Consider the following 27,668-nt stretch of genomic DNA (forward strand, 5'->3'; position numbering starts at 1 on the left):
AGGAGCCTTGACCCTGACTCAATTTGTGTGTGTACTTCATACATGTGAGTGAGAGCAAGAAGAAGTGATACAATGTTAGGTAAGTGTGCTGAATGGTGTCTTGGTGCACAATCACTTCCACTTCACACCACTTTACCTTGATCACCTCCAGCTGTAACCTCGTTAGTGTCACGTCAGTAACAAGAGAGCTGGAAGGACAGCTTTAGATTCTACTACATACACACTAACCAGGCTTCACAACACAGAGTTCACTGCTACAAAAGAGCAGAGTCAGAGTTACAGTGGGTTTCTTGTTAGCAGAGAGAAGTCACTTTCACACATAGAAAACTAAATACTGCCCACTTTCCCGGTAAAATCAGGCTTACAGTAAGCAGAAACAGCAGCATTTTCTTTTTCTTTGCATATATGAGACTGACTGTGATGTATGATTTTTGTGTGCTTACACTGCATGTGCAGGCCTATTATTTCATTACATTTCTTCTCAACCCTGATTACTTGTCAGCTGACAGCTCTTGTTGTCTGATCCTACAAGGCTTTAATATCCTGACATCAGTCCATCTTCACTGCACAACATATAATATACTTAATTGACATATGCACTGCATCAAAGACTTCATCTCAGTTACTACTTAGCATATATGACAACACATTGGATTACACATCATAGAATTGAAGCTGTTCAATCATGTCTAAACAATGTTTTCTGTAGACAACACTGTATAGACAGGACCTTTGACCATAACTGTTTCTATGAGTGTACCACACGAGTTATTCTGAAACAATTTAGTACATACTGTACTACATACCAGGCATGTTCAACACCTCTTTTTTTAAGACCGAGTACGAGTACTCATCGATACAGAGTACCAATACCACTAGTACTTTTGATGTATATATGTATATTTCAGTGATATCCATTTTTAAAGCTGCAAGAAGCATTTAGAATTTATTCAGTCCAATCTTAATTAAATACGTTAGTTCTGAATGATAAGACAAATAAATACATTTTTACTAGAACCCACTGTCAACTACATTACAGGGCAGGCCAGTATCATTTTGGAAGACTTGTCCTTTAAATGTGATGTTTCATGAATTACTCAGCAAATTAAAATTAAAGTTGAGTTTTTACTTGAATGTGTGCCTATTTTAGTTCCAGTCTTTAGATTGTATGTCATTCAAGGCATAGATAAGTAAAAACGGCTTAAGCTAAAGGTTTTAATTTCACAATATAAACCCAAGGCCTCAGCCAATATGTTAACCTGTTCTTGTATTGTAAAACGACATAAAATACAGTTAATATAGCCTAAACAGTATAATATAACTATTTAGGCTAAATTATAATATGATAAATTGGCCTTGATTGGCCATCAAGAATGTGAGCTACTAAACTAAAGAGCCGTTCACTCACTGCACTGTGTCACACCACGGCAGTTCTCTGGCGAGCAGTGTTACTCGACGCAAGTTTTTTTTTTGCCTTGAGTATCAGTGGTTGGTATAAGGCCGGTATCGGCACAATACTTGCCCATCCCTACTATATACTACAGGAAAAAATGGTGCATCATCAGCAGTCACAAGCAAAACACACCAAGGGCAGTAAAAATGACTGTGGAGCTTCTCTTGCATATGGCAGGGTCAGTAGTTTGATCCCTGGTCCCTTGAACTGTCCTTTAGCATGATCCTTGAGTTGTCTGCAATCAGTGCTGGGGAGTAACGGATTACATACCGACGTTACGTAATTATTATGTATTTAATTATGTAATTACATTGTTAAAATCAGCAGATTACATGACGGTACTTTCACATGTTTTTTCACTCTGCTGGATGAAACAAGTAACGTAAAAATCACTTCTTCTTACAACAAAGATCTTGTTTACGGCAGATGTCTGACTCTCCTTATCGCTTGTCTCATTGTGTGGTCATATACATGTGTATGACGGTGAATAGTCATTTGAGTGAGAGCTCTTACCGTCAATACAACATCTTTGAGCAAAGCTAAAGTTTTTGGTTCCTGTCAGCAAACTGGACAGAAAGCTGCAGCTGTGGGCGACAGAGAGGACAGAGCAGCCGGACTGATGGGGGTCAGAGTCTGAGGATGAGGATGAAGTGTCATGTGCCTAATGCTCCTCAGTTATGATGCCGGTACAATGTTAGCGTCACTTGAAGGAGTGATCTAGTTAGCTGTTAGCTGCTAGCTAACTCCGTCCAAAACTGAGGCTGATTAACATTTATTTATTTATTTATTTTTTATTTTATTTTAAATAGGAATGTGTCTCTTGCAGCCCTGGGACGTAAGGAGGAGAAGGCGACGGGAACCCGGAGCTGCGCATCATTTCAGGAGATGTTACAAACCTGTACTCCCCTCGGTCATCACTGGGAATGTTAGATCTCTCCCTAATAAGATGGACCACGTGACGGCACTGACCCGGCACCAGATGGAATATCATCAGTGTAGCATGCTGTTGTTTACTGAAACATGGCTAACTACGCTAACACTGGACTCTAACGTTGCACTCAATGGATTTCAGTTGGTGAGCACAGCGGAGAGCGGTGAGAAGAAAGGAGGAGGGCTGGCATTGTTTGTTAATAATAGATGGTGTAATCCTGGGCACATCACTATCAAAGAACAGATCTGCAGTAAAGACATTGAGCTGCTAGCCATTAGCATGGGGCCATTTCACCTGCCGAGGGAACTCTCACATGTTATTCGCGATAGCAGCATACATTCCTCCTTCTGCTAATGCTGACATGGCCTGCGATCTTCTACACTCAGTAACAAGCCAGATCCACAGGCTCTCCTCCTCATCTCTGGTGACTTCAATCATGCCTCTCCATCATCCACACTGCCCACATTCACACAGTATGTCACCTGCCCAACCAGAGACAATAAAACACTGGATTTATTCTTTGCCAACATCAAAGAGGCCTTTGTGACATCACCTCTCCCCCCTCTGGGAAGATCTGACCATAACCTGGTGCACATCCAGCCAGTGTGCAAACCCCTTGTGAGCAGGCAACCACCAGTCACTCGCACAGTGAGGAGATGGATCGACGAAGCCAAGGAGGCTTTGCAAGACTGCTTCGAGTCCACTGTGTGGGAAGTTTTTTTCAGAGGACCATGGGAAGGACATAGATGGTCTCACTCAGTGTGTAACAGACTACATCAACTTCTGCATGGAGAGCTCTGTACCTACCAGGAAGGCACACTGCTTCTCCAACAGCAAGCCCTGGATTACCCCTGACATCAAGGCTCTCCTTAAAGAGAAGAAGAGAGCCTTCAAGTCAGGAAACAGGGAGGAGCTGAGGACTGTGCAAAAGGAACAGAGGCGGAGGATCAGAAAGGGTAAGAACATCTACAGGAGGAAACTGGAGGCTCAGCTGCAGGACAATCAGTCCATCATCAGTGGTGTCTGGAAGGGCCTGAAGAACATCTCTGGCTACAAGGGGAACAACCTCCAGCCGACGGGGGACCAGAAGTGGGTCAATGACCTGAACCTCTACAGATTTGATCAGCCATTCAGCCCTCCCTCAATCATGTCTCCCCAGCAGCACTCACTACTGCCTGCACCTACTGTGGACTGCACCCCCACCCCCACTGCCCCCTCTCCCTACGTCTCACACCACTCAACTGAGTAACACAGTCACTGCACCTTCTGTCCAGAGCCCAACCCCCACACAGCTCCCCCTGCACCACTCTGACCATCCCAAGGTACCAGGTGAAGAGAGAGCTGGCTAAGATCAAGGCGAGGAAAGCTACTGAAGGCTCCTGAAGCCCTGTGCTGAACAGCTGTGTGGGATCTTTGAACATATGTTCAACCTACGCCTGAGGTTGGCAAAAGGTACCACTACTGTGGAAAACATCATGTGTGGTGCTGGTGCCAAAGATCTCTCACCCTAAGGACCTCAACAGCTACAGACCAGTGGCACTGACGTCCCATCTGATGAAGACCCTGGAGATGCTGGTTCTTTCCCACCTGCGTCCCCTGGTGAGCTCATCGATGGACGTCCTGCAGTTTGCCTATCAGCCTGGCATTGGAGTGGATGATGCTGTCATTTACCTCCTGCAAAGGTCTCTTTCTCACCTGGAGAAAGCTGGGAGCACTGTGAGGATCGTGTTCTTTGATTTCTCCAGTGCGTCCAACACCATCCAGCCCGCTCTTCCGGGTGACAAACAGGTGCAGTCAGGAGTGGACCACCACCTCACATCATGGATCTTGGACTACTTAACAAATAGACCACAGTTTGTGAGGGCACAGGGCTGTGTGTCTGACGTGGTCATATGCAGCACGGGAGCCCCACAAGGAACTGTTCTTGTTGCCTTTCTTTTTACACTCTGCACTGCAGATTTCTGTCACCTCTCACCCAGCTGTCATCTACAGAAGTTCTCTGATGACTCTGCAGTGGTCGGCCTCATCACAGATGAGGATGACAGGAAGTACAGAGGACTCATCCAGGACTTTGCAGACTGGTGCCACAGAAACCGTCTCTAGATCAACGTGGGTAAAACCAAGGAGCTGGTGGTGGATTTCCGTAGGCACAACTACTCCTGCCCTACACCAGTGATCATTCAGGGACTGGACATTGAGAGAGTGGATTCTTATAAGTACCTGGGTGTTCATCTGAACAAGAAACTGGACTGGTCTGACAACACAGCTGCACTCTACAAAAAGGGCCAGAGCAGACTCCACCTCCTGAGGAGACTCAGGTCCTTTGGAGTACAGGGACCACTCCTGAGGACTTTTTATGACACTGTGGTGGCATCTGGCATCTTTTATGCAGTGGTCTGCTGGAGCAGCAGCAGACAGGAAGAGACTCAACAGACGACCAGCTCGGTGCTGGGGAGCCCACTTGATCCTGTGGGAGGAGGTGGGAGATCGGAGGATGCTGGCTAAGCTATCCTCCCTGATGGAGAACACCACCCACCCCATGCACAGCACTGCATCACTGAGCAGCTCCTTCAGTGACAGGCTGCTCCAGCCACGCTGTGAGAAGGAGCGCTATCGCAGGCCCTTCCTACCTGCTGCCGTCAGACTGTACAATCAGGCCTGCTCACAGTAGCTTAAGTGTATATGTATGTGTACATATGTATGTATGTATGTATATATCCACTCCTAGCTGAAGCCACACTACCTCTGGATATAAAGATATCTAACACAACACTTCACTGCTAAAACACCTTAATTAAATAAATTCCTTGATGCCTGTCAAAAATGACCAGTAAGAGAGTCTTTCTCTCTCTCTCTCACACACAAACACATACACACACACACACACAATTTCCACAGCCCATGGTGTAGCATGTGACCACACTATATTCAATGTCCAGCATCACACAGCTTTGACAGACTATACATCAGCGAACCATTTTGCTTGCTCAGCAGAAATCTGACTGATGGCTGTTCCACACGAGAGGACACTTTGAGGAATAGCATCAGATGACCTCTGCTACACTGTACATGGAACACTAACTGCTACTTCACTAGATTAAGATTAAGATTAAGAAAACTTTTATTTGTCCCACAATGGGGAAATTGTGTTATTGCAGCAGCACAGATACAGAAAGCAAAGAATAACACAAGATAAGATAAAAACCTATATACATTATAAAATAAAGTACCAATAAAATAAGAGTCAGATAAGTTTACATATTAACAGTTATTGCACAGATGAGTGGAGGTAGAAGTGGTTTGTAAACTGTACAGAGTGCATCAAAATAAACAAAATAAATAATTTATTGTATAGTGTGGTGTAAGAATATTGCACCTATCAGGAGTGATTATACAGTCTGACAGCAGAAGGAAGGAAAGAACCTCTAAATCTCTCCTTCACACATCGAGGATGGAGCAGTCTGTCGCTGAATCTGCTCTGCAGTGCTGACAGGGTGTCCTGCAGGGGGTGGGGGTCATCTGCGAATGTCCACCACCATCTCCTTGGTTTTCCCTGCATTGATCAGGAGGTGGTTTCGCTGACACCAGTCCACAAAGTTCTGCGTCTGTCCTCTGTACTCTGTGTCGTCGTCAAAGAACTTCTGCAGCACACAGCCGTCAGTGTTGTGTCTGCCGTGTAGAGGGTGAAGAGGAAGGGTGCCAGGACAGTCCCCTGAGGGGCACCTGTGCTACAGGTGAGCAGGTCAGATTAAGAATTTATGAAATTCTGTGAGTTGCAAGTGCATCATGTGACCAGTGACTGATCATAATCTAAACTTCTGCAGTAGAAAAAGTCCCTTTTGTTGGTTAATAGTTGGCTAAATACCCAAAACTGCAGCAGGGCCTGTTCCTGGGAGTTTTGTCCTTGGGATGGACCAGTTTTTGTCTCATTGTGGAGCTGGGTTTAAAGTGTACTGGAATCTGATGGTCTGACGGTCCTATTCCGGCTGGACAGTCCTCATTTCTTTCCTTTTGCCTGCATTAACCAGAGCCTTAACCAGTTTGGGTAGCCACATGTTCTGAGAGCTGTGTTTATTTTTTCCTTGGTTTTTCCTCCTTTGTTTGTGGGTATTGTTTGCCTGGTGTTGTAGGGTCCTGATGACATCCAGCTTATGCTCCAGGGGGTTGTGTGAATCAAACAGTAGATACTGGTCTGTATGTGTTGGTTTTTTGAACACCTAAATACTTGTTTGCTGTCTGGTTCAGTGGCACAAGACAGTCTAGAAATGCCAGACAGTTGTCTGACTTCCTCCTGTGTGATCTGGATGTTCTTGTCCCCTGCATTTATGTGTTTGGTGAGGCACTTGTTCTGATATTAACCCCTGTGTCATCTACATATCTGAAGCAGTGGGATGGAGCAGTTCCTGGGAAGAACGCTAGGGCCTTTGCCTCCACTGCTTCCATGTAAAGGTTGGCTGAGACAGCTGTCTCGATTTAATCTCTTGGACATAACATGACCTTGATGAATGGGAGCATCCACAGAGATATTTGATGATGTGTGGGGACACTAGAGGGAAATCTGCTCAGAATATTATATTTGACAAATAAAAGGAGTCTGGATCATTCAGATGAACAGCAAAGGAGCGTGCTGAGGCAAGTTTTAGCTCACTTCATAGCTGTCAGTCAGGTCTTATCAGAGGAAGTCTGGCTACATTAAAGCACATTTTTACTTACAGTTTTGTTCAGCAGTGAAGTGGACATGGTGTGAGGAAGGTCACAAAGCCTAACAACACTTTATCCACTGTACAATACTACCTCAAGTATGTTCCATTTTCCCAAGCAGTTTTTATTATTAGGCTCAGAGCGTTTCCCTGGTGAATCACTAGTGTAATCACATTTCTGCTCTGCTCTTACCTCAAATTCAGTGAAGTAGAAGCAGAAATATTTTTTTCAGTATTAATTGCTCAACTCAAAAGCTCACTTAGTTCAACTGATGTGTTTATGAGGTGTATACATAACTATTAAGTGGAAATGGAAACATGTCATGCTTGTTGAAGCTAAAGGATGAGGTTACATAAAACCATGGCCCTGTTCTCATTTTAAAGTGGTTGTTGGATTGCTAATAGCTTTTATTGAGCTTAAAGCCTGGCCACAGGGCCACAGGTATCATCTCACTTTGCAGAGGTGACAGTGTAGTATCCGGTTGTTTTCAATTCAGCAGTTGATGTTTTAAGTTCTAACAGCTGGAAGAATTTTATGACTATATAAATTATATGTAATTTATATAGAACTGTAAGATTAGACTAATTTATGTGAAGGATGACCAGATGAGACTCACAGGAAACTGGATGGGTGGAATTAGACTTCATCATCGGCATCAAATGTAGAGATGCACTGGGTAGTGGGATCATATTAGCCTTACCTGGATAGCTTAAAAATAGATAAACTGCAACTGGCATTATGTCAATGTGTTTGCTGTTTATCAGCCTTCACTTTAAATATATGCCTAGCATGCATGTTGCTTGGCTTGGCTGTTTGACACTAAAGGGCTGATTTTTTCTTTTCTCACTGCAAAATGTGAGTTTAATGACTCATATAGTATGTGTAATTTTAACATTCCTCAATTAGATTATCTGGGAAATAAAACACATCTCAAATCTGAAGTGCTGAAAAATGTCAGGGGACAAAACCAAGTGTCATGTCCAGAGCTCAGAATTTTCACACACTGGGTGCTAGACTTACACCTCCAATTCCCCACCTTTTGTAAAGCTGAAAAGAGAGTTTCAATACATTGTGGGACTGCAGCCTGTGTCTAATCTGACTGTCCACATGCTGCACCAGGTCTCTGCTCTGTCTTTTAAATGACAGCAACAAAACAGAGCAGGTGAAAACCTTTAAAATTTCAAAAACAAACAAAAAATATATATATCAGCATGTAGCATGTGAGCAGCTCATCAGGTGGAGTGTAGGGGGCTGCCAGGAGCACCTGACACATATTTGTCACCTCATAGGCTATTGCAGGATGCTCTGCATGCTGACCAGACACAGGACTTGGACTCTCACCAAAAGCCTTGATTTAGGACTACTTATAGGCAGTGTTGGGAAGAATACTTAAAAAAGTATTCAGTTACAGATTACAGATTACATGCCCTAAAAGGTAATTTGTAACATATTCTGTTACATTACTCAGTCAGAGTCAGAGTAACATGTTCTGAATACTTGGATTACTCACACATTGAATTGCATTTTAAGTGATTGAATGCAGCGATCAGCCCGTTTACTACAAAGAACGCTATAAAACATTCAATAAAAAGTGTCCAGCCTGTTACCGCTGACTGCATCACATCTACGTTATTCTATTTAGAGAAACAGAAAAAATGATGATGATGACAGAAGTAGTATATTTTTTAAACAATGCAACCAAAAGTCATTTTACACACAGCAACAGTGTTTGAATACGTACATCAAACAGGCCCATGTAACTAGCTGACTGCAAGCAACACGTTCCTACTTAACTGTTAATCAACCTCCATTTTAGACGGAGTTAGCTAGCAGCTAACAGCTAACTAGAGTTTATTTATTCAAGTGACGCTCGTGTACCGTCATCATGACTGAGAAGCATTAAGCACGCAGCGCTTCATCCTCATCCTCATTCTCAGACTCTGACCCCCATCAGTCCGGCTGCTCTGTCCTCTCACCCGCAGCACACAGGACGCAGCTTTCTGTCCAGTTTGCTGACATGAACCAAAAATTTTAGCTTTGCTCAAAGATGTTGTATTGACTGTAAGAGCTCTCACTCCAATAACTATTTATCGCCATACACACATATATGACCACACAATGAGACAAGCGATGAGGAGAGTCTGCTGTGAACAAGATCTTTGTTGTAATAAGACAAAGATTCCAGCAGAGTGAATAAACATGTACGGTACCATCGTGTAATCCACTGATTTCAACAATTTATTCTAATTACCTCTTTAGAGTGTAACTGTAATGGAATACAGTACATATTTTGTATTCTAAATACGTATTGTCGGTACATGTAATCCGTTACTCCCCAACACTGCTTATAGGAGACAGAGAGAACGAATGAATGGAGAGTGCCGTGCATTCTTTACAGAGTATGACCAGAAAACAATCAAAATAAGAGATGCTTTTTTTGTAGCATGCATGCATTTGCCCCATGTCTGGCTGCAGTAATTTCTCATCTTGTTTTTATCAGTCCAATCAACCTGTGATTTCACCAAGAAGGCATAAGAACTATTATTGTATATTTCCCAGATACTAGTATAACCAGCATGTTTTATAGGCAATTATTATCTAGTTCCTGTTAACCTGGATCAAAATTTGAGTCAATTACAAAAAGTTATGCACAATAAGTGTGTGTCCAATTAGGCTGACAGGTGGGTGACATCTTTCCTATTTTTGGATTAGCTCAACTCAAGCATGGTCACGCCTTTTAAATTGGCCTGTGTGGAATACATAGTTCTGAGGAAGGAATGCTATATGCTACACTCATGTTGTCACCCTGAGCTGCCTTTTTCTGTCTCTTTCTAGATGTGTGTGTGTGTTTTCCCTGATCACCAGTGAGACCATACTATGCTGCCAGAAGGACCACAGTAGCCCTGAAGCAGTCTCCATTGAAACACAAGATCTTCTGGATTACCAGTGACTACCAGAAAGAGGCTGGGTGTCAACCAGGAAAGCTTGATGATAACTGCAAAGACAGCTGACAGCCTAGAAAGTCTGACTTATCATAGTCTGTTCTTTTGCTTCAAGTAGAAAAAGTATGACAAGTTAAAGAGCAATGTTTTGCCCATGGAGGTCAGGTGTGCATATACTGAGCTCTGCATTATAGGGGAGAGATGAAGGAGAGCCATTTTAGACCACCACCACAAAGCTTCAAGATAACTCTAAATAAAGCTTGCTGCTTGGCCACAGGCCAGTGTCTAAACAGCCTTGGCTGAGTTGCCTGGGTATGATGCTCAAAGAACTGCAACACCAATGGTAGCATCACTGATGATGTGAAGCTTCAGGAAGCGTAGTGTAGTAGAGTAGTGTAGCTTCAGGAAGATGTGTCTGAAAGTACATTTGAGTAGTCTTAAAGCAGCACTAAGAACTCCTGCCTGTGTGGAGTTTACACTGGAACAGCAACTGTCTCACCACTAGGATGCTTTTGGGAAAACCATCCTATTTCAGCTTTAGTAATTTTAACCTAGTAGTGGGTTAAAAGTTTTGGTGAAAATAAGTGAAAGTGCTGAGACCCAAACAAAAGTCCCGTGCTGTGCTTTGCCTTAACCAATGCTGATCAAGGGAGTTTTGAGCTTGGCTCAGTGCAACTGCTGTTGCATCAGTGCTCAGATGTTTTCAGCAAATGTTACACTCACACAGTTAAGAACACAGCCCACTGGTTACAGTGTGGACACTCTGTCCCTTTTGAAGAGCCTATGAGCTGTGTAAAATCTTGTTGTTGTTTTTAAGAGGAATCATTTCTTTATCACATCATTTTGTAATGTGAGCAATATTTCTATGAATAAAAAAAACTGTTTCTTGCAAACAAAAGAACCGCCATGTAAGTATAGGTTACTTGGAGACACCAGTTCATTATACTAGGATAACAGATCAGTATGATTTTCCTGAATAATCCTTTGATGATGCCTCATTCCTGAAGATTGAGATAAAGATGATTATTTTTGTCTACCTGTTTAGACTATTGTTTTCTTTGTTTAGGTAAAGTCTTTTTAATTTGTCTCTGAACTGTTCATAAAGCAGCAGCTGAGCTTTTCTATATCACAACTAATTTATTTACTAAGTCATATTTGTATTTTTTTTTTTATTATTAGTTTGCTCTTGTTCTTCTTTTCTTTATTATTATTATTATTATTATTATTATTATTTTTCTGTACGTTTTTGGCTCAGCATATCTTCAGAATGCATGGGCCGATTCAAACCATTCAAACATCAAAAGATTCAGCTCATTCAGGACATGTCAATAATAATTGCAATTCAAATGGCCGGGGACTTTGATGTTGCCATGCATCCAAAATCTCCTCTGAGTAGACTGCTCAGCAGGTCGCCATGGATGCATGGCAACTTGAATGTTGTGGATGCATGACAGAGTTTGTTTTTTGGTAAAAACAAACTTGCTGTGGCAACCAAACTTGCATTTTCTTCAGGAAATGCAAGTTTATTTTTATTGTCAATCTTATTTGAGCCTTCTCAGTATCCGTAGCTAGGAGTGTTGCTTAGAAACATATGTCAACAATTAATGTTGCTAGCTTACGCCTAAACACAAAAGTAGAATCAGAAGGTGGATACCACTTGCAACTATGTTCAGGTGACAGGAAGGTAATTATGTGAGTTAATCTGTGTAAATCTCATTGTATATTTTATTGCTAAAATTAGGATGACTCTCCAAACAGCAAGCTAGTTGATATTGATATATTTAGGTTTGATGGTTAGTTGAGCAGAAGCATAGATTTTATCCTTCTCTCCGTCTTGCCTCCTGGAGGGTTGCCTCAACTTGTTTTTGATAAGCCCACTACCAACCCAGCATCAGTCTCTTCCAGCTGAACACACTTTGTAAAAGCCACCAAGGAGCAGTCATCCTTTTTTTTTAAAGATGAGTTACCTGTAAAAAATAAATTATGGAGGAAGAAAAGGATGTTTCACTTTTAGACTAGAGATTTTCAATTCTGCTGGCCTAGCCTCTGTTTATGTCACAGATGTCATTCTCTTGTTTTATTTGCTGCCTTACAAATGTGTTGCTCCTTTTGCTGTTATTGCTGTGTAGTATTCTAGCAGCAGCATCAGCAGGCTGATTGGCTAAGGCAGACACCGCCTCTGGTCTAAGTGACCTCCCAGACTGATCCAACAAGCAAGCTGTGCAAGAATCAGCTTTAAAGCTGTTTCCTTGATGAAAAGTAAGATAACCATTTAAGAAGTTTAAAGTGGTGACTTGCTGCATTACAAGTTAAAAGGAGACGTGGAGAGACAATTCTGTTTCCGCCAGAGGCTGCAGAAGCTGCAGGGCCGAGTCTGTAATGCAATAAGGATATGGAGAGGACAAAAACACTAGGACACTGGACCCAAGGAGTCACAGTGGATGACTGATCAAGCAAACATTTTAAAAGTAGGTTTTGATCCCATCCACCCAACCAATCCCCATAGAATGGGGGGTGGTGGCTGGGGGTGGAGCCTACCCCAGTAGCAGTCTGTTACACAGGTTCGGATTCAAAACATTAAATGACAGAGGACTGTTATGATTCTGCTTCTTTGATTTGTTTTCATTCCTGCCCTCACCTCTTGTGATTCTGTGTGTTTGTAGTTGTCTTGTGTTTCCTTTTTTATTTTGAAAATCCATGTTTCCCCTTGTGTACCTGTGTGTTTTTCCTCCTTGTGTTTTCCCTCCTTTAGGACTGCTTGCCCCACCCTAATGTGTCTCACCTGTGTCTTGTTATCCCTTGTATTTAAATCCTGTGTTTCCCTTTGGCTTTGTCAGTCTGTCAGTTTATCCATGGTGTTGCCTCCTGTGCGTTTCTCTGTGTCCTCCTGTGTGTCCTCCTGTGTGTCCTCCTGTGTGTTCCGTTCTCCCTTTTGGATCTCCTTTGTGGTTTGGTTTGTTTCTACTTCTTTGCCTTTGTTTGATTTGTTAGTTCCTTTTACTCTTTTGGTTTGTAATTTGTGTTTTTGGCATTTTTGTGCTTTGGATTTTGGTTATTTTAAATCTCACAATCAGTTTACCAGCCTGCCTTTGCATCTGCATTTGGGTCCTAACAACTTTTAAACAGAGACTATCCATTCATCCATCTTCTTGTCCTGTACAGGGTCACAGGGGCTGGAGCCTATCCCAGCTATTTACATGTGAGAGCGGTAGACCCTGGACAGGTTGCCAGTCTACCACAGTTGACAGAGAACCAATTGCACAAAACAGGATTATCTGCTGTGTCTACCTCTGAAGAGTGACATTATGCTGCTAGTTTTGTATTGTTGAGCTTTAACTCCTTTTTAAATCTGGTACCTTGTGGAATGTATTTATCTCTGTAAATGCATGCACACTATACAGACACTCCCTGGATGGGAGAGTAGCAGCAATGAAACTGAAGCATTAGAGTGAAGCAGGAGACAAATGTGTACAGTTGTGGGTCTTTCCAGTGTTATTATTTATCCCTCCTCCTGGGCACTTTCCATCAGGAAAGCGTTCCACTTCTCCCTCTGTTCCTCTTTTCTTCGGCCTCTCTACAGCATCACATCAATTGCTTTTCCTTCTGACAACTAAGTTAAATTCAGCCAGCCAGTTGGGGCTTCAGTGGCAGTGACGCCTTAGCACCACCATTTTGTTTTGGCCACAGACAACCTCTGATTAAATGCACTAACTACAATAAGCTAAAATTATTTTCACCATTATATCACAATGGCAAAAATCAGACTTAAGACCAAGGACATGGGCAGGATGTAGCCATTCACAATATGTGCCAAGCTTCAAAGTAATTGCAGCTGATCTAAATGGTCAAAATAAGGATTAACAACAAATAGTCTTATATCGTCCACTTCATCATACAAACGTAGAAGCAAGCATACACTTACACCTACTGTGCTTGGTTTTGTCTCCTTTCTATGTCTCTCTATATTAAGTGGAGAGTGTTTGGGCTCCATTCTTTGCTCCTACTGCTTTCTTCTGACGCAACTGACTTTCACAGTCAGAGCTGATGCATACAGCACCTGACCTTTAGCACGTACATAGCAGGAATCCTTTTTACAGCTTCCTCCCACAGACCACCACAAAAGTTCCCACACACACTTAACTACATTCTAAACAGCATTAAAGAAAAGGAAGAAAAATCACAGGCACCACCCTCTTTGACAATCTGTAGCACCACATTATGCTCACCAAGTTGGCAAATTGCATTCAAACCACTACACTGCACTGCAGTTTAAAACACAACACGAGATTAAATCTTTGTCTTCTGGTATTTTTTACTGTAATCAGTCACAGAGCCCAGGGAAATGTGCAAGAGAGGAGGAGGTTCACACGCCTGTGGAACCAAAACAAAGAAATTCCCACTCCAGCAACCCAGCAGCCAACAACTGCTAATAGGGGTTATCTCTGCAGTCACACATGGGCCATCTCACAGCAGTGAACACACGGCAACTGTTATTGCTAATAGAACCTGACAAACACATGGCACAGATGCAAAAATAATAAATAAATAACTGAACACAACACTCTTTGATTTCACACGATGTAGAATTGTAATTATTTTTACTGCATGTGTGAGAAAACATTGTTTACATGCTAGTCAGCTGAAATGTTTTTCCTAGAGAGTTGATTTAAGTGATTTTAGCACCTGCTGCTCACAGATATGATATCAGCCTAATCACCAACACCCTTCAGTCAGTAATGCCATAGCAACTCAGGTGGCTGATACTCTCGGGTTGGTGCCCTGTGACCATCATATAAGAAGAAATAAGTGCTTTAACGCCAGACAGAGAGAACACCTGCAATGTAAAATCCACCAGACAGGCCACAAGTGCAGGTTTATGATAGGAATGGCAGATAAGCCCAAGTGTTGTGCTCTGAGAGTGGGTGTAGTGAAAGGGGATCAGTCCGTAGCAGTGTTTAGAGGTTCAAATGCCTCTCTGGGGAGAAAAACGGATCGATCCTTCTTGGTCGGCAGCCAATCCTCTCCCTGCTTTTTCCCAGATATTCATCCACACTAAACATGTATAAGCCTTCTTCTCTCAAATAAAGCACTGAGGTTCAGGATTTCACCTGTCTGTTTTCACTGAATGATTTCACTATGTCTGTACTCATAGTGTAACTGAGCAACCGTATTGAGTGGCAGTGCATGCCCTGTGTTATTGAATGTCGATAAATACAGATGTGTAGGCTACTCCCTTTAGAGGGGCCTGTTGCATCATTTGTGGTGTGTGTGTTGTCGTCATTATGCTTTGATTAGAGGGAGCCATAAAGACAAACTATAGCTGCTGCTTCATTAGTTGGAGTAATTCTGCCTGGTTACTGCCCACAGGAGTTCCTCCCAAACCCACAGGACAGCCAGGCACCCCTTCACAGCCTGCAGGGACTGAAAACACATACCACAGCTGGGAGAGGGCCCTGTCATATTTACACACATCAGCAAGGTCACTTACTGTACATACACACAGTGCGAGTGGACCTCAAGAACATTCAACCCTCAGCTTCCACCAGCCACAGAGGACAAGATTACTGGCTCTGCAACAAAATGGAGTGTCCCTACAGGGACACACCATGCGCCAGCACACAACGTGGCTGTGTGCAACCTGTACAGCTACAAATAGCAAACATCCAGTGTAAAACATATGCATCACAATACACATCAAAACAAACTCACTAAGGTCCATTGTGGAAGCAGCGGTGCAACATCTCAACAGTCTGGACAAGGTGTAAATGAGAGTTTGGATGGATGGTGATGGTATGGCTGTGTTATATAGATGGGAACAGAGAGTGCAGAGGATGGGCAAAGAGGCTGCTGTCCATCAGGCCCTGCTGTGACAGGTTTATCCCAGCCGAGGGGGAAGGGAGCACACCCAGCGGCTCAACAAGGAACGATAAACGTCAGGCCTAGCTCCTGTGCTGTGGTAATGGCTGACAAACAGCTCAGTGGCCAGTCAACCGCAGACACGTGTTGCTCTGCGTTATGTTCTGTCAGATGAGAAGACATCAAGGCAGCCGAGTTCTGATAGAACCACCCCGACAGAGTTTTATTTACATTCAAGATCTCACACTTCTATCCATCCATAATCTTAACCCACTTGGTCCTGTAGCACAGGGTCAAGGGGAGCTGGAACCTATCTACAGGTGGCAGGGTACCCTGGACAGGTCAGAAAACAACACTTCATAAAGATAAATAAATAATGTTTTATAACCTGTAAAAAACTGATGCATTTGTCATGTATCATGTTTACTCAGCCTACCCAATAGCCTAAACACAATTGAAATGTTAAAATAGAGCAGCCTATCCAAAGGCTAATTACACAAGTTACACAAAAATCACACTGTAGACTGTTTTATACAGGCAAGGAGCTGACACTGGGAGCCCTCTCAGCTTGTTAGCCGTATAAAAGGCACCTGTCCACAGAAGCTATCAATCAATCCAGATTCCAAACTCTTCAACATGGCCAAGACTAAAGAGCTTTCCAAGGATGTCAGGGACAAGGCCGCAGACTTACACAAGACTGGAATGGACTACAAGACCATCACCAAGCAGCTGGCTGAGAAGGTGACAACAGTTGGTGCCATTATTCACAAATGAAAAGGATCTGCAAAGAGGAGTGTGTGCAAACCTTGTGGCCAACTACAAGTCTGACCTCTGTGACCAACAAAGGTTTTGCCACCAAGTACACATGTGAAGGGATCAAACGCACATTTATCTTTTATGAAAATACTAATGAATGTAGAACCTTTTTGAAATGCATTCTCTGCATTTGTTTGTTATTGTTCTGTCTCTCACTGTTCAAATGAACAAATGATTTTTTTTGTTAGTGGGCAAACTTACAAAATTAGCAGGGGTTCAAATATTTGTTCCCTGACTGTATGTATTTACATTTCTGAATGTGTTAGTTATTTTTTCTTTATTCCAAACACTGACACTAAATTCACAAATATTAATGCATTTTAGTGCAGGTCCATGAACAGCCAGGTCACCTTCTGTGTATCCCAAGTGTATGTCTCTGCACTGTGTGATGTTACATAATGCCTTCAAATATATTAGGAGACTAGACTCTGACTTAAAAAGTGATGTGACATTGTTTCATTGCAAACATGACCAGTCCATGTCCCAGAACATCTGACAAAGATTTCACAATAAATAACACAGATTTATGATTCACTAGACTACCACTCTAAGCTGAGGTTTTTCCAAGGCTGCTTAACAGATGTCTACATCCTCCCACATTTCTGCTTCAACCACAGGGATAGCAGGAAGGTGAATCCACGCACAGACAAACGCAAGTGTAACAGAAACAACTGGCCATATTTAAAAATGCAGCAGTCATCAGAAGGACTGAAGTGGATCAAACAAAGACTGTACTCACAATGCAACATATGTAGTGGGGGAGGGACTTACGATTAGCATTTACTGTTAGCCACGATAGTCAGGGGTGATAGATCCCTCAATATCTCACATGAAACTGAAGATAATGTTATGACTGACCACACAGTTTAGACAGAGATTCAATGTCTTACATGAAATTCAATTACTTATAGTAAGAACTTAATTCCTACAAATGAACCGCAACATAATAGATCAATACAATGCATTGTGAAGTGGGTGAGACGTGTTGCATGGATCTACAGCTCTCATGCATGCACAGCCCCTCCAACATGGTGCCCTTAGACAAGGTCACAGCATTCGGGTGGTGGCATAAAGACATTTCTAGGTGAATAAATAATTGCTTTTTACACTGTGACATTTTTTGTCCATCTGTTCGAGCACCTCCCAGCTCTACTCATGGCTCATTTACATGAGACCTAAAGCAAAGGGGGCATTCAGAACTCAAGTTACATAGGATTTGTATTGTAATATCAGCACTGACTGTTATAAATGGTCCCAATGATATGACATCATTTGTACTGTTGTGTTGACATGTTATCTATAGTTTCATTTACATTTCTGCACACAAACAGGAATCTGACACATCTCTTACCTGTGTCTTGTCGAAACTGGTGCATGGACTGCAGGTCAATGACGTAAGGAGAGAGCTGGCCGTCCACCTGTCCTAGGACTACACTTCCCCTAGCATCCTCCTTCAGGATATTCTCAATATGGTGGCAAACTGCTGCACTGTAGGGCCTCCAGCGCCCATGTTCATTTAGCCATTCCCAGACCACGACCCTGGCAAGGTTCTGAGGGGGGTACCCCAGCCCATTTATGGGCACCAGCAACCCTGATCCTGGACGAGCCATCTCCTGATTTGTGGTGTCTTCAGCCGCTGGCTCTGTCCTGTGTTAGAACACCACTGTGGCCCTGTCAGTCAACTGACACACTGGAACATTTTAATTAGCAGCAAACAAAAAAAATGGAAATCCTCAGTTATCTCATGCTGCCTTTAGGCAAACAGCTCCACCAGTGTCATTTTCTACAGGTACTCCGTTGCTGCTGCTGCTTTGATCAGGCAAAAGGCAGCCCCTGTCCTCTTGTGCCTTGTTGTGTTTGAAGTGGCAGATGTTGACGAGGTTGAGATCTGCAGCTGTAAGAGTCTCAGTCCTCCACAAACAACCCAGGCAGATCTGCAGCAGGTAGACGGGAGACACCTCTAAACAAAAGGCAAAAGATAAAGTGATAAAAGAAAGGCTGTGGTTTATCCCATGAGACATGCATGCTTAGAGATGACACAAACACAAACTGTGTGCTGTAGCTCAGTATTCCAGCTTGTTCATTAGAAATGTGGTGAGAAAAACAGTGTGAACGCTGTCATGAGATGCGTGCAGAGAGGACAGAGCAGTGTGCATCAACAGCCAGATGCTACGATTATGATAGCAGCCAGATTATCACCGACATTTGTACGTAGGGAGCTGTTAGGACGCTCTTGATTATTTCTCACTAAATGGAACCCTTTTCGTGGCATGCACAGCGCGCTAAATGGATGTTGGTCATACAGACCTGTAGGCTGCAGCTGTGGTACACATCTGTCAGGTAGAAGCTGCATCTAACAGGCTCCCCGGACGAAAATCAGACTGCCAGAGAAAAAACGAGGTGCAAATGTCGAAACGCACCTATCACATCTGTGGCACCCTTACCTTTTAAAACGGAAATCTGCCTTCAGATCCACCTCCTGCAGCTCCAAGAATCCAGCGTTATTACACAAACACGACACGTCGTTTTCCTCGCTTGAAGCCGCTCAGACTACAGCAGCGTGTTGGTCCGTGTTCAGTGAACGCATGCCCCAGTTGCAGGCGCCTGAGCGCGTGAGGTGCAGAGCTGATGCCGCTCTGCTGGAGACGGAAAAACACGTCATGCGTGGACATGGTACACACGCGCAGTCCTCTCTGCCAGCTGCTGAATGTCCTCTCACACCTGTACGGATGGCCACTACAATCATCTTAAGTGTCAATTAAGAAAAATAAATAACATAAAATGTATGACTTCCGGTATCCTCTTTCAAAATAAAGCCCCGCTAGATATGACCCCGGAGCAGGTGTCACAGAGAAAACACGGAAATAAACATCCAAAAACATATATTATTAATTACTATAGTATGTACAGGTATGCATGATTTCGCCCGTTTTATGTAGTGTCAGTGGTTTAATTTAATCTACTGATCCTGATCCGCTAGCAGCACAATATTAAAAAACAGACAGAGAAGAAAGCAGCCTACCATCAGATAAAAACACTGCTCAATCCAGGCAGGCAGCTCGGGTCCTGTGCAGGAGGATAATATTCTGTTACAGGCCTTTGAGTCATCAGCAGTTTCTATGCTTGAAGCTCAAGGAGGCTGAACCATAGCCTGAAGCACTTAATGGTTTGTGTTTTTTATTGCACCATCCAGCCATTGTCAAAGAGTAACGACATTATTTTAGTGAAATAATCTAATAAAATAGCCTATCCTATAAAATAATCTGAACTGAACTGCCTCCTCTAGAATAGTAGACGGTTTTCACCCTTTTTTTGCTGTTGCTGAAGTTTTGCTGTAATTTAAGGCATGGATCTTGGTTTAGGAAAGTCTGCCAACCAGCGGATTTTATTGTTGACTGTAATGCCATGCGTGAAGGAGTAAAGGATGATGCTTAAATAGAAAGGGAATAGGCCTACTTTCTAATTTTAAATCCAGTCAGTGCTTTTTAAATTTGTCTGATTTACATAGCTTCATACCTGAATCTGCATGACAAATGCTGAATCAATAAAAAAACTGTTGGTGAGTGATGAATACGGGCAAGACTACAGTGAGTGAGATTTGTGCCCTTCAATGGTTCGAGTTATTTGGAGAACCACGCCGCCACATGGCCCGTTGATGTTGCATAACCTTGCATTCCAGCCACAGTGAAATCCAGTTTTCCAGGGCAAGCGCAAAGCCGTATCCTCTGGGGTTTATATGGGTGATATACTTAACTGAACAGTTACAGTGGGTACAATTTTGTTCAGTTCAGGGCAGGTTGTGTTTTCAGTCTATACTGCACTAGCCATATCATAATTCATGCTCCTTCAGTCAATACATGACCTTAATGTGTGGAAACCAGAGCTCCTAATAGAAACAACTACTCAGCGTAGGACATCCAAACCTGCCAGGTATTTTATACCTTAAGCAGTTGTATAAATACATGTAATATTAGGATTAATGTTACATGCCAAACTATGTAAAGCCTGGCTATTGTACTGAAGATGTTGTGAAAGGCCTTGTCTTAAATCGACAAGATGATTATTTAAATACACTAGTTTATAGATGATTAACTGCAAACTACATTGGATATGATGATGAGCAGACTTTAGACCAAAGGGGAAATTTAGAGCTCCTTTCTGCACTGATGGAGGAGCAAGTGGTCTGTGCTAAAGTCATCAGCTTCAGGAGACTTCTACAGCAATAGCACCACCTAGTGGGTGGCAGCAGAGTAATATAGGTTTATTGAAAATTATATTTCAAGACATATTAGAACGGTGTTTTACTTTTGTTATTTTTACTAACCCATCACTGCACAGAAAATATCTATCAGTGAGCGAAGTAAAATCTCACGACAGGCAATTCTATGTTTTATTAACCAAACAAGCAACCATAGTATAACTGTTACCCATTTTTGTCAAAACATGATTATTTGATTGTAATCCAAAATATTTTATACAAATATACAAGGGAATCACAATGATCAGGGTATTTGAACAGCGAGCCTACATATTTTATGACATGTAATTGGCTTGCTTTGGAAATTATGCTTCATGATATAATATAAATCATTGACATAGAACACACAGAACATATTTATTAACAGTCGAACAAAAACATCAGTTATCAGTGAAGTTACATTAAAGCTGTACAGTGGGGACTTCAGAGAATGGCATATATGAAAAGAGCCATGATGGCAGCACTGATGAGCCCAGAGATTGGAACTGTAACAAACCAGGCAATAAAAATGTTCCTGAATAAACGCCAGTCCACTGATTTCCTGGAGCGCAGCCATCCCACGGCCACTACTGACCCCACCTGTGGTAACAAAAAGGTATAGTTTATCATCTGATGGGCCACTGGGTTCAAGAATTGTACTGCGTCTTAGTTGTATCACCTTGCAATGGGTTGTGCTGACAGGAAGGCCGATATTGGATGCAACCACAACTGTGATTGCTGAAGCCAGCTCAATGCTGAATCCACTATAGTGGGAGAAAAGGTTGACAGACTCTGAACTCTCTGAATTCCTGAGCTTTATATAATGTATATAAATATATGTGGCTTACCTGGAGGGTGTTATTGGTGTAAGGTCTTTACCCATGGTCTGGATCACCCTCCGACCCCATACCCAGAGTCCTGCGCAGATTCCCACTCCACCATACAGAAGCAACCACATAGGTGTGGGTGCAGTGGACACCACAGAGCCACTCTCATACACAAGCCAGAGGGCCACCAGTGGGCCAATAGCATTGCTAGTAACAAAAAATGTTAAAAATAAATCATTAGAATAATCACACATACAGCATCAGTTCCACAGAGGAAAACCATCCTTCCCTACCTGACATCATTCCCTCCATGAGCAAACGATCCAAAACAGGCTGTGAGGATCTGCAGAAACTGGAACAGCAATGAGACGGCTGGATGGTCGACCTCCAGCTCATCCTCTGCCAGAGCGGCGACAGAGCCAGCTTCTTCTTTAGTCACACTTCCATCCTGGATTGTACTCCCACTGCTCACTGTTGAGTTGTAGCTGCTGTAACTGTCCACCCTTGACCGTCTCTGCAGCCCAGTGTCCACATCTTTATATTTAGGATCTCCTTGAATTCCATATATAGCCATGGTGTAGGAGGTGTAGCTGTTGTTCCTCCGGATGGGCCGTTCTTCATTGTCACTATCACCAATGCACTCACCAACCTTAGCCATGTGGAGTTTGTGTAGGAGGTCTTTGTAAAGGCCAGAGTCTTTGTGGACTGTGTGAGACCGTCCACTGTGGGGATCAGTGATCATCATGGGGCCAACAGTACCATTCAGACCTATAAGAAATCATTTACTACAATTTGACTGGTGACCATAGTTAATTGTGTGTTCTTCTCATAGCACATCAGGTCATTTCTCACCATTGCTCATTTCTAGATCCTTGGTTTCTATGTCGTTCTTGTCTAAGTCAGCTTCCTCTGAGCCTCCTAGTTTAAAAGCCACCTTCTGACCTTCTGCTGGAGTGGCCTGGGGTGGAGGGTTGTGATGTAAAGAGTGTGGCTCCTTGAGGGCAAGTTTGCCTGAGTTTATATCCATCAGTGGAGTTTCACATGGAGCAGCAGCTGTTTCTCCTAAATACATTATAGTCAATAAGAGAAGCGAGCAATGTCAATATTTTGTGTTACAAGTTAATGATGCACCATTGTTTATTATTACACATGATAATAACACATAAATCTGACTGCAGCAATATGTGGTCTGTTTTCTCTAAAGAGACTGTTGCTAGCATACCAGACCATTTGTGTGAAATGTCATTTTGGCAATCTATACATTTACAACAACAAAAAATACATTTTAAATACTAAGCATGAAGTTGGTAATGGCAGATTTACTCACGTTTGATTTTCTTCTTTAGATGTGGACACACAATAAACCAGACAACCAAAGCTGTGACAAAGGCAGAACCCAGAGAAATGCACAGTGTACCCCACCATGGCACTTTGTTGAGCCCAAGCACTGTGCACACAAGACAGGAACAACTTCTGTATTACTGTGCACTGAGGCCTGCGTATCAGAAGCAGAACTGTTATTCTTTCTTGCAATCCATGACAGAAACGTGATGATTTTTCTAAGTAACAACATAATGTCCTGTCTGCTTTGGATATGTTAAAAATGATACAACATGTTCCAACAGCCATCTCCAAACGTTCAGTATGTTATTACAGACAAGAGTATCAGTGAGAGTACAAACTCCTTCAATCAGATAGTGAGAAAGGGACAAGCCTTGCAGCACAGTGATAAAATACTACTCACCCAACTCAGGACACTTCTAATAAATTCACTTTTCTTCAAATGTTGTCACTGTTTATCTTTTAGTGCTGAAATTAAGTTTAGTTTAATTAGGTTTGTATGACACTATAGAATTGCCCCTAATAAACCCAACTTACCTGTTTATCCTTGAGGCTACAGCAGCTTAAGGACAAATAAAAGGTCACATAGTGTAGGCTGTGTAAAGTAATGTGTCGTTTTTGGAAAGCAGGAGTTATGGTGTGTTACTCCTTGGCCCACACTCAGTGAACTTAATGTGTGTGCTTGCTTTATTTCTGTTTTAGTTTTGAGCCCTTCTGTAAAAACGAATATTCTAGGGACAAACCTTTGCTTCTTGCTGAGTATGATCTGTATGTCTCATGCTGTCGCCTACATTTGTAGCTTATTAGCTTTCCATGCATCCTGTGACATTTGTTCACTTAATCTTATTTCAGCAGCTGCTGGAATACTGTGTAAATATGACACTCACGTGGTGCTCCTGTAAACATGATGGAGAAGAGGTTGATGCCCATAGTGATGGCGTAGAAGATAGGCAGGGCTCTCAGGCCATTGGGTACAGGGTTAGTCTGTAGAATAAAATGTGTCTGGGTCATATGTACAACTACTTATGAACCCCAGTTGCCAGGTCTGGGAAATTCCCCTGGAAACTGTTAAAAAAGTAATGGACCTGTAAGAATCTTTGGCAGGTGATTGGATGAACCTTCAACGAATCAGATCCAAAGCAGAACCACAACAAGCTGCTGGGGAGCCTGAAGCTTGTGGTTTCCAGTTCGTATGACATACTAAGTTAGCCAATGTTAAAGTCACATGGAAGCTACCCCATTGAGTAATAGAATTAATGAAACTAATTCCCTTTGTCAACTTTAACCTATTTAAAGTTTTTAAAAACTTTAAAACTTTAAATATGCAGGTTGCACAGGACTAATTTAACTAATTAACTTTTTACTGTAATAGTGGATCAGATATCTTCTTCCACCACTGATGATTTTTTATGAATCTTAACAACAATAAACTGACCTCAGTTTATTACTTCATTACTTACCTTGTTCAGAATGAATTTGCGGACAAAGTAGAAGAGAATTCCTGACATTATGCCAGACAGCACAGGTGACAGGAACCAGGATGCCACTATAGACAGACAGATAGAAATTAATTCATCACCTTTTATCTGGGCTTGTATTTTACACTTTACATGTATACAAATAGTAGGGGAAAAATCATATATTCACCTATGCGTAGCAGTTCCATCCATTTAACCCCTTGGTGACCTCTGGCTACCATGGAGAATCCAATTGTGGCTCCAACAATGCAGTGGGTTCCAGAAATGGGGAGCTTCAGGAATGATGCAGCCAGCTGCCATACGGCAGAGCCTGTGGTACAAAAACATACACAAGGCTTGTCCTCACATTCTGAAAACCACCCAAACAGCATGCGTTATATGCATGCATCTTGGGACATTACAGTGTCATTTCTGTGAGTGCTTACCAAACATGGAGCTTATTGACCCTGCCATCAGGAGGTGCTCTGAGCCATTGTACATCTGGACATCAATAATACCCTGTCGGATGGTCTCACTGACTTTGGCCCCCAGCAGCACTGAGCCCACTGTTTCAAAGACTGTAGCCAGGATGCAGGCCTGCCGCAAAGTGACCACCCCAGATCCCACTGCTGTACCAAAGGAGTTGGCCACATCATTGGCCCCCACAGAGAAAGCCAGGATGAAGGCAATTACAAAGCCAAGCACTAACAGCCACAAGTAGCCTGACATGTCAGACTGTGAGGCCAAAACCACGGTGGTGGCAGCCGCCAGGGTTGTGAGTGTAGGTGAATCCATCATTATTTGCAATAAAATGTTATTTACACAAAAAATGTGTGTGTTTAACAAAGCTTTATGAGGTAATGTTTGTTTATAAATTAATCTCTATGAAAAAAGGTGGTTCTGTGCTAACAAAGTGCTATTGAAAAGAAAAGGTGAAATTTAGTGCTAGCTGATTATAGAGGATTTGTTCCTAGGTATCAAAATAAAATGACAGACTATGGAGGGGAGAGAGACATCCATTTTGGAGGTGAGCCCTGTGATGAAGTGTGCTGCAAAAAACACAGAAGTGCATGAGTTAGCCTGTTGCTTATTATTCACAGGAACAGAATCTAAGCTGAGTTACATATTAACATATTAACAGCTAGCATTTGGTGGCCATGCATGATTTACACAGGTATTTACTGGGGAATGATGAAGGGAAGCGTTTTATTTGTATATTTGTTTATTGCCTCTTTACAGCCTAGCAGTGTGAGAAAGTTTACAGTTTAGCAACATATCACGGATGTTAGAGTAAATGTGTGAGCTGTAATAATCAAAATGTAATTGAATGACAAAGACAGAAAAATCTTCAGGATACTTCTGATTATACTACTAAGTTTAAAACTAGTTTTTTATGGCCAGTCTCTCTATGTCACGGTAGAATGTTCTTTCTGCAGTCGTCACTCCAGTTTGCTGCTCTTTTACGTGTGTTTAGTCTCCTGTGGTGTTTTATTAAGATTTAGGATAAATCCATCCATCTAATGAAATCTAGCATTGTAATCAATCCAGAGGTGCACAATTTACTTTCGCATAATTAAAGTAGCCTCTAAAATTCCAGACTCTGCATCGTAAACACCACAGATAAATCCACTTAGAACTTCAAAACGAGACCTTGACGCTGCGAATAAGCGGCCTATTCACTCAGTCTGAACAGCAGTATGGAAAAAAGCGGTAAGTTAATCTCCTTAGTTGCTCTTGCATAATTCAAACAGAGAAACAGCACAATGAAAAACACAGTGAGACCGTGATTTGACAGCTAGAAATAAAGTGGCACTTACCTAAGAGGCCAAAGTTTGTGCGTGTTTGGAGAGTCCTGCGCGCTCCCTGCGCTCTGCTGCCAGGTGCGAGCAGCCTCAGTGACAGGTGACAGGCTGACGGAGGGGCGCAGTTGAGCGGCCTGCTGCGTTTGGGTGCTCCTGGATCGAGGTTGGTTTATATATTGAGCTAGTGAGAACACGCCTTTCCACTCCGGTCACGAGACAGCAACCGCACAGGAGCTAATGTTTAGCTTTGCGAGGGGAAAGAATAATTACAGTTGTGTGCTGATTATGTTGCTTTACCTTATCCCCAAATTATCTTTCACCGCGGAGCAGAAATGTCTATTGTTTTGCCTAAATATATCTTTTTCTAGTTCCTAAAGAAAAAAACAAACATAAGATCACATTGCGCTTATGGTGGAGTTTTTTTAATCTGTACAGCACTCACTTAACTTATTATACCAGGCCAGTAGTTTGACTTAATAAATGCAGCAGTCTACCTATGACAGTAACAGTTTGTGAACTACATGTAAAAATGGAGCTGACATAAAATCTAAAATGACTGCACAAGATGCCTCTATTTCATCAACATGGCCATCACTCTGATGCCATCTGCTGGTCAAATGTAGCATGTTCTGTCTGTTTGTATTAGAGAGTAATGTGCACGATGACTAGAATATTATTGGCGTCACTACAATCTGTTGTCTTTATCACAGAAAATTGAAATAATGAAGAATCACCTCCAGTGTGCAGTTCATTGAGGAAATGTGGGAATGTGAACCTGTGTTACTGATCTACCACTAATATTCACCACTAATAGTCACTTTTCTTAGAAACAGCACTTCAAGTGTCAGCAGAACAGCCTTTTTTTCTGAAATGCTACAGTGCCTCCAGATCTGCTGATAAGTTCCTCTTTATTACTTATTAATTTAACCCTTGTAGGATAAAGGAGTTTGAATGTGTGTCCGGTGCAGACAAGTGCCAGCTGTGTGGAATCTTTTGCCCTCTAAAGCATGTGGCAAATGAACTGAAAAGACCTCTAGTGACCAGAAGGTAGCAGAAGCAGTGAGCACATGCACGAGTATCTAAGCATTAGTGTCACAAACACCCCACACTTAGCCAACTGTGCACCCAGAATGTTGTTCACACACTTATTTTATCGGCTGCATTACATACTGATGTTTACTGTCTCAATGTCCATGTTATAACATTTTTTCCCAGTTCCTCATCTCCTGAAAAAAACTATTTAGTGTGCTGATATATGCATTTACTGATAAAAATAATGTTTCCTGTAATATATGTGTAAAGCGC

At 42.3% G+C, this 27,668-nt stretch overlaps 2 protein-coding genes across 6 annotated transcripts in view; both read right to left on the reverse strand.

Annotated features, from left to right (window-relative positions):
* The window catches only part of dtx1 (deltex 1, E3 ubiquitin ligase), a 38,268-nt gene extending 18,473 nt beyond the window's left edge, over positions 1–19,795 (reverse strand). For 3 of the 5 annotated variants that reach the window (XR_003671237.1, XM_028413735.1, XM_028413732.1), the window contains exons 1-2: positions 19,144–19,445; positions 18,051–18,659 (exon numbers count right to left, since the gene is read on the reverse strand). Coding sequence is in view for 4 of the 5 variants with exons in the window: in XM_028413735.1 (XP_028269536.1) it covers positions 18,051–18,309 (259 nt within the window). In the remaining variant the exon portion in view is untranslated. Of the gene's footprint in view, positions 1–18,050; positions 18,660–19,143; positions 19,446–19,721 lie in introns of those variants that run through there. The other 2 variants (XM_028413733.1, XM_028413734.1) reach the window with 2 other exon arrangements.
* Positions 19,796–21,295: 1,500 nt separating this feature from the next.
* On the reverse strand, positions 21,296–26,503 carry slc20a1a (solute carrier family 20 member 1a). Its single transcript, XM_028413737.1, has 11 exons — positions 26,379–26,503; positions 25,008–25,610; positions 24,752–24,892; positions 24,565–24,650; positions 23,992–24,088; positions 23,091–23,210; positions 22,616–22,825; positions 22,057–22,531; positions 21,785–21,970; positions 21,616–21,700; positions 21,296–21,536 (listed from the first exon to the last, which is right to left on the reverse strand). Exons 2-11 carry the CDS (start codon positions 25,357–25,359, stop codon positions 21,381–21,383), a joined length of 1,908 nt encoding a protein of 635 aa, XP_028269538.1. The 5' UTR covers positions 25,360–25,610; positions 26,379–26,503; the 3' UTR covers positions 21,296–21,380.
* Positions 26,504–27,668: the final 1,165 nt, after the last annotated feature.

The sequence above is a fragment of the Parambassis ranga genome, chromosome 9 (assembly GCF_900634625.1).
Source record: "Parambassis ranga chromosome 9, fParRan2.1, whole genome shotgun sequence".
Classification (NCBI taxonomy): domain Eukaryota; kingdom Metazoa; phylum Chordata; class Actinopteri; family Ambassidae; genus Parambassis; species Parambassis ranga.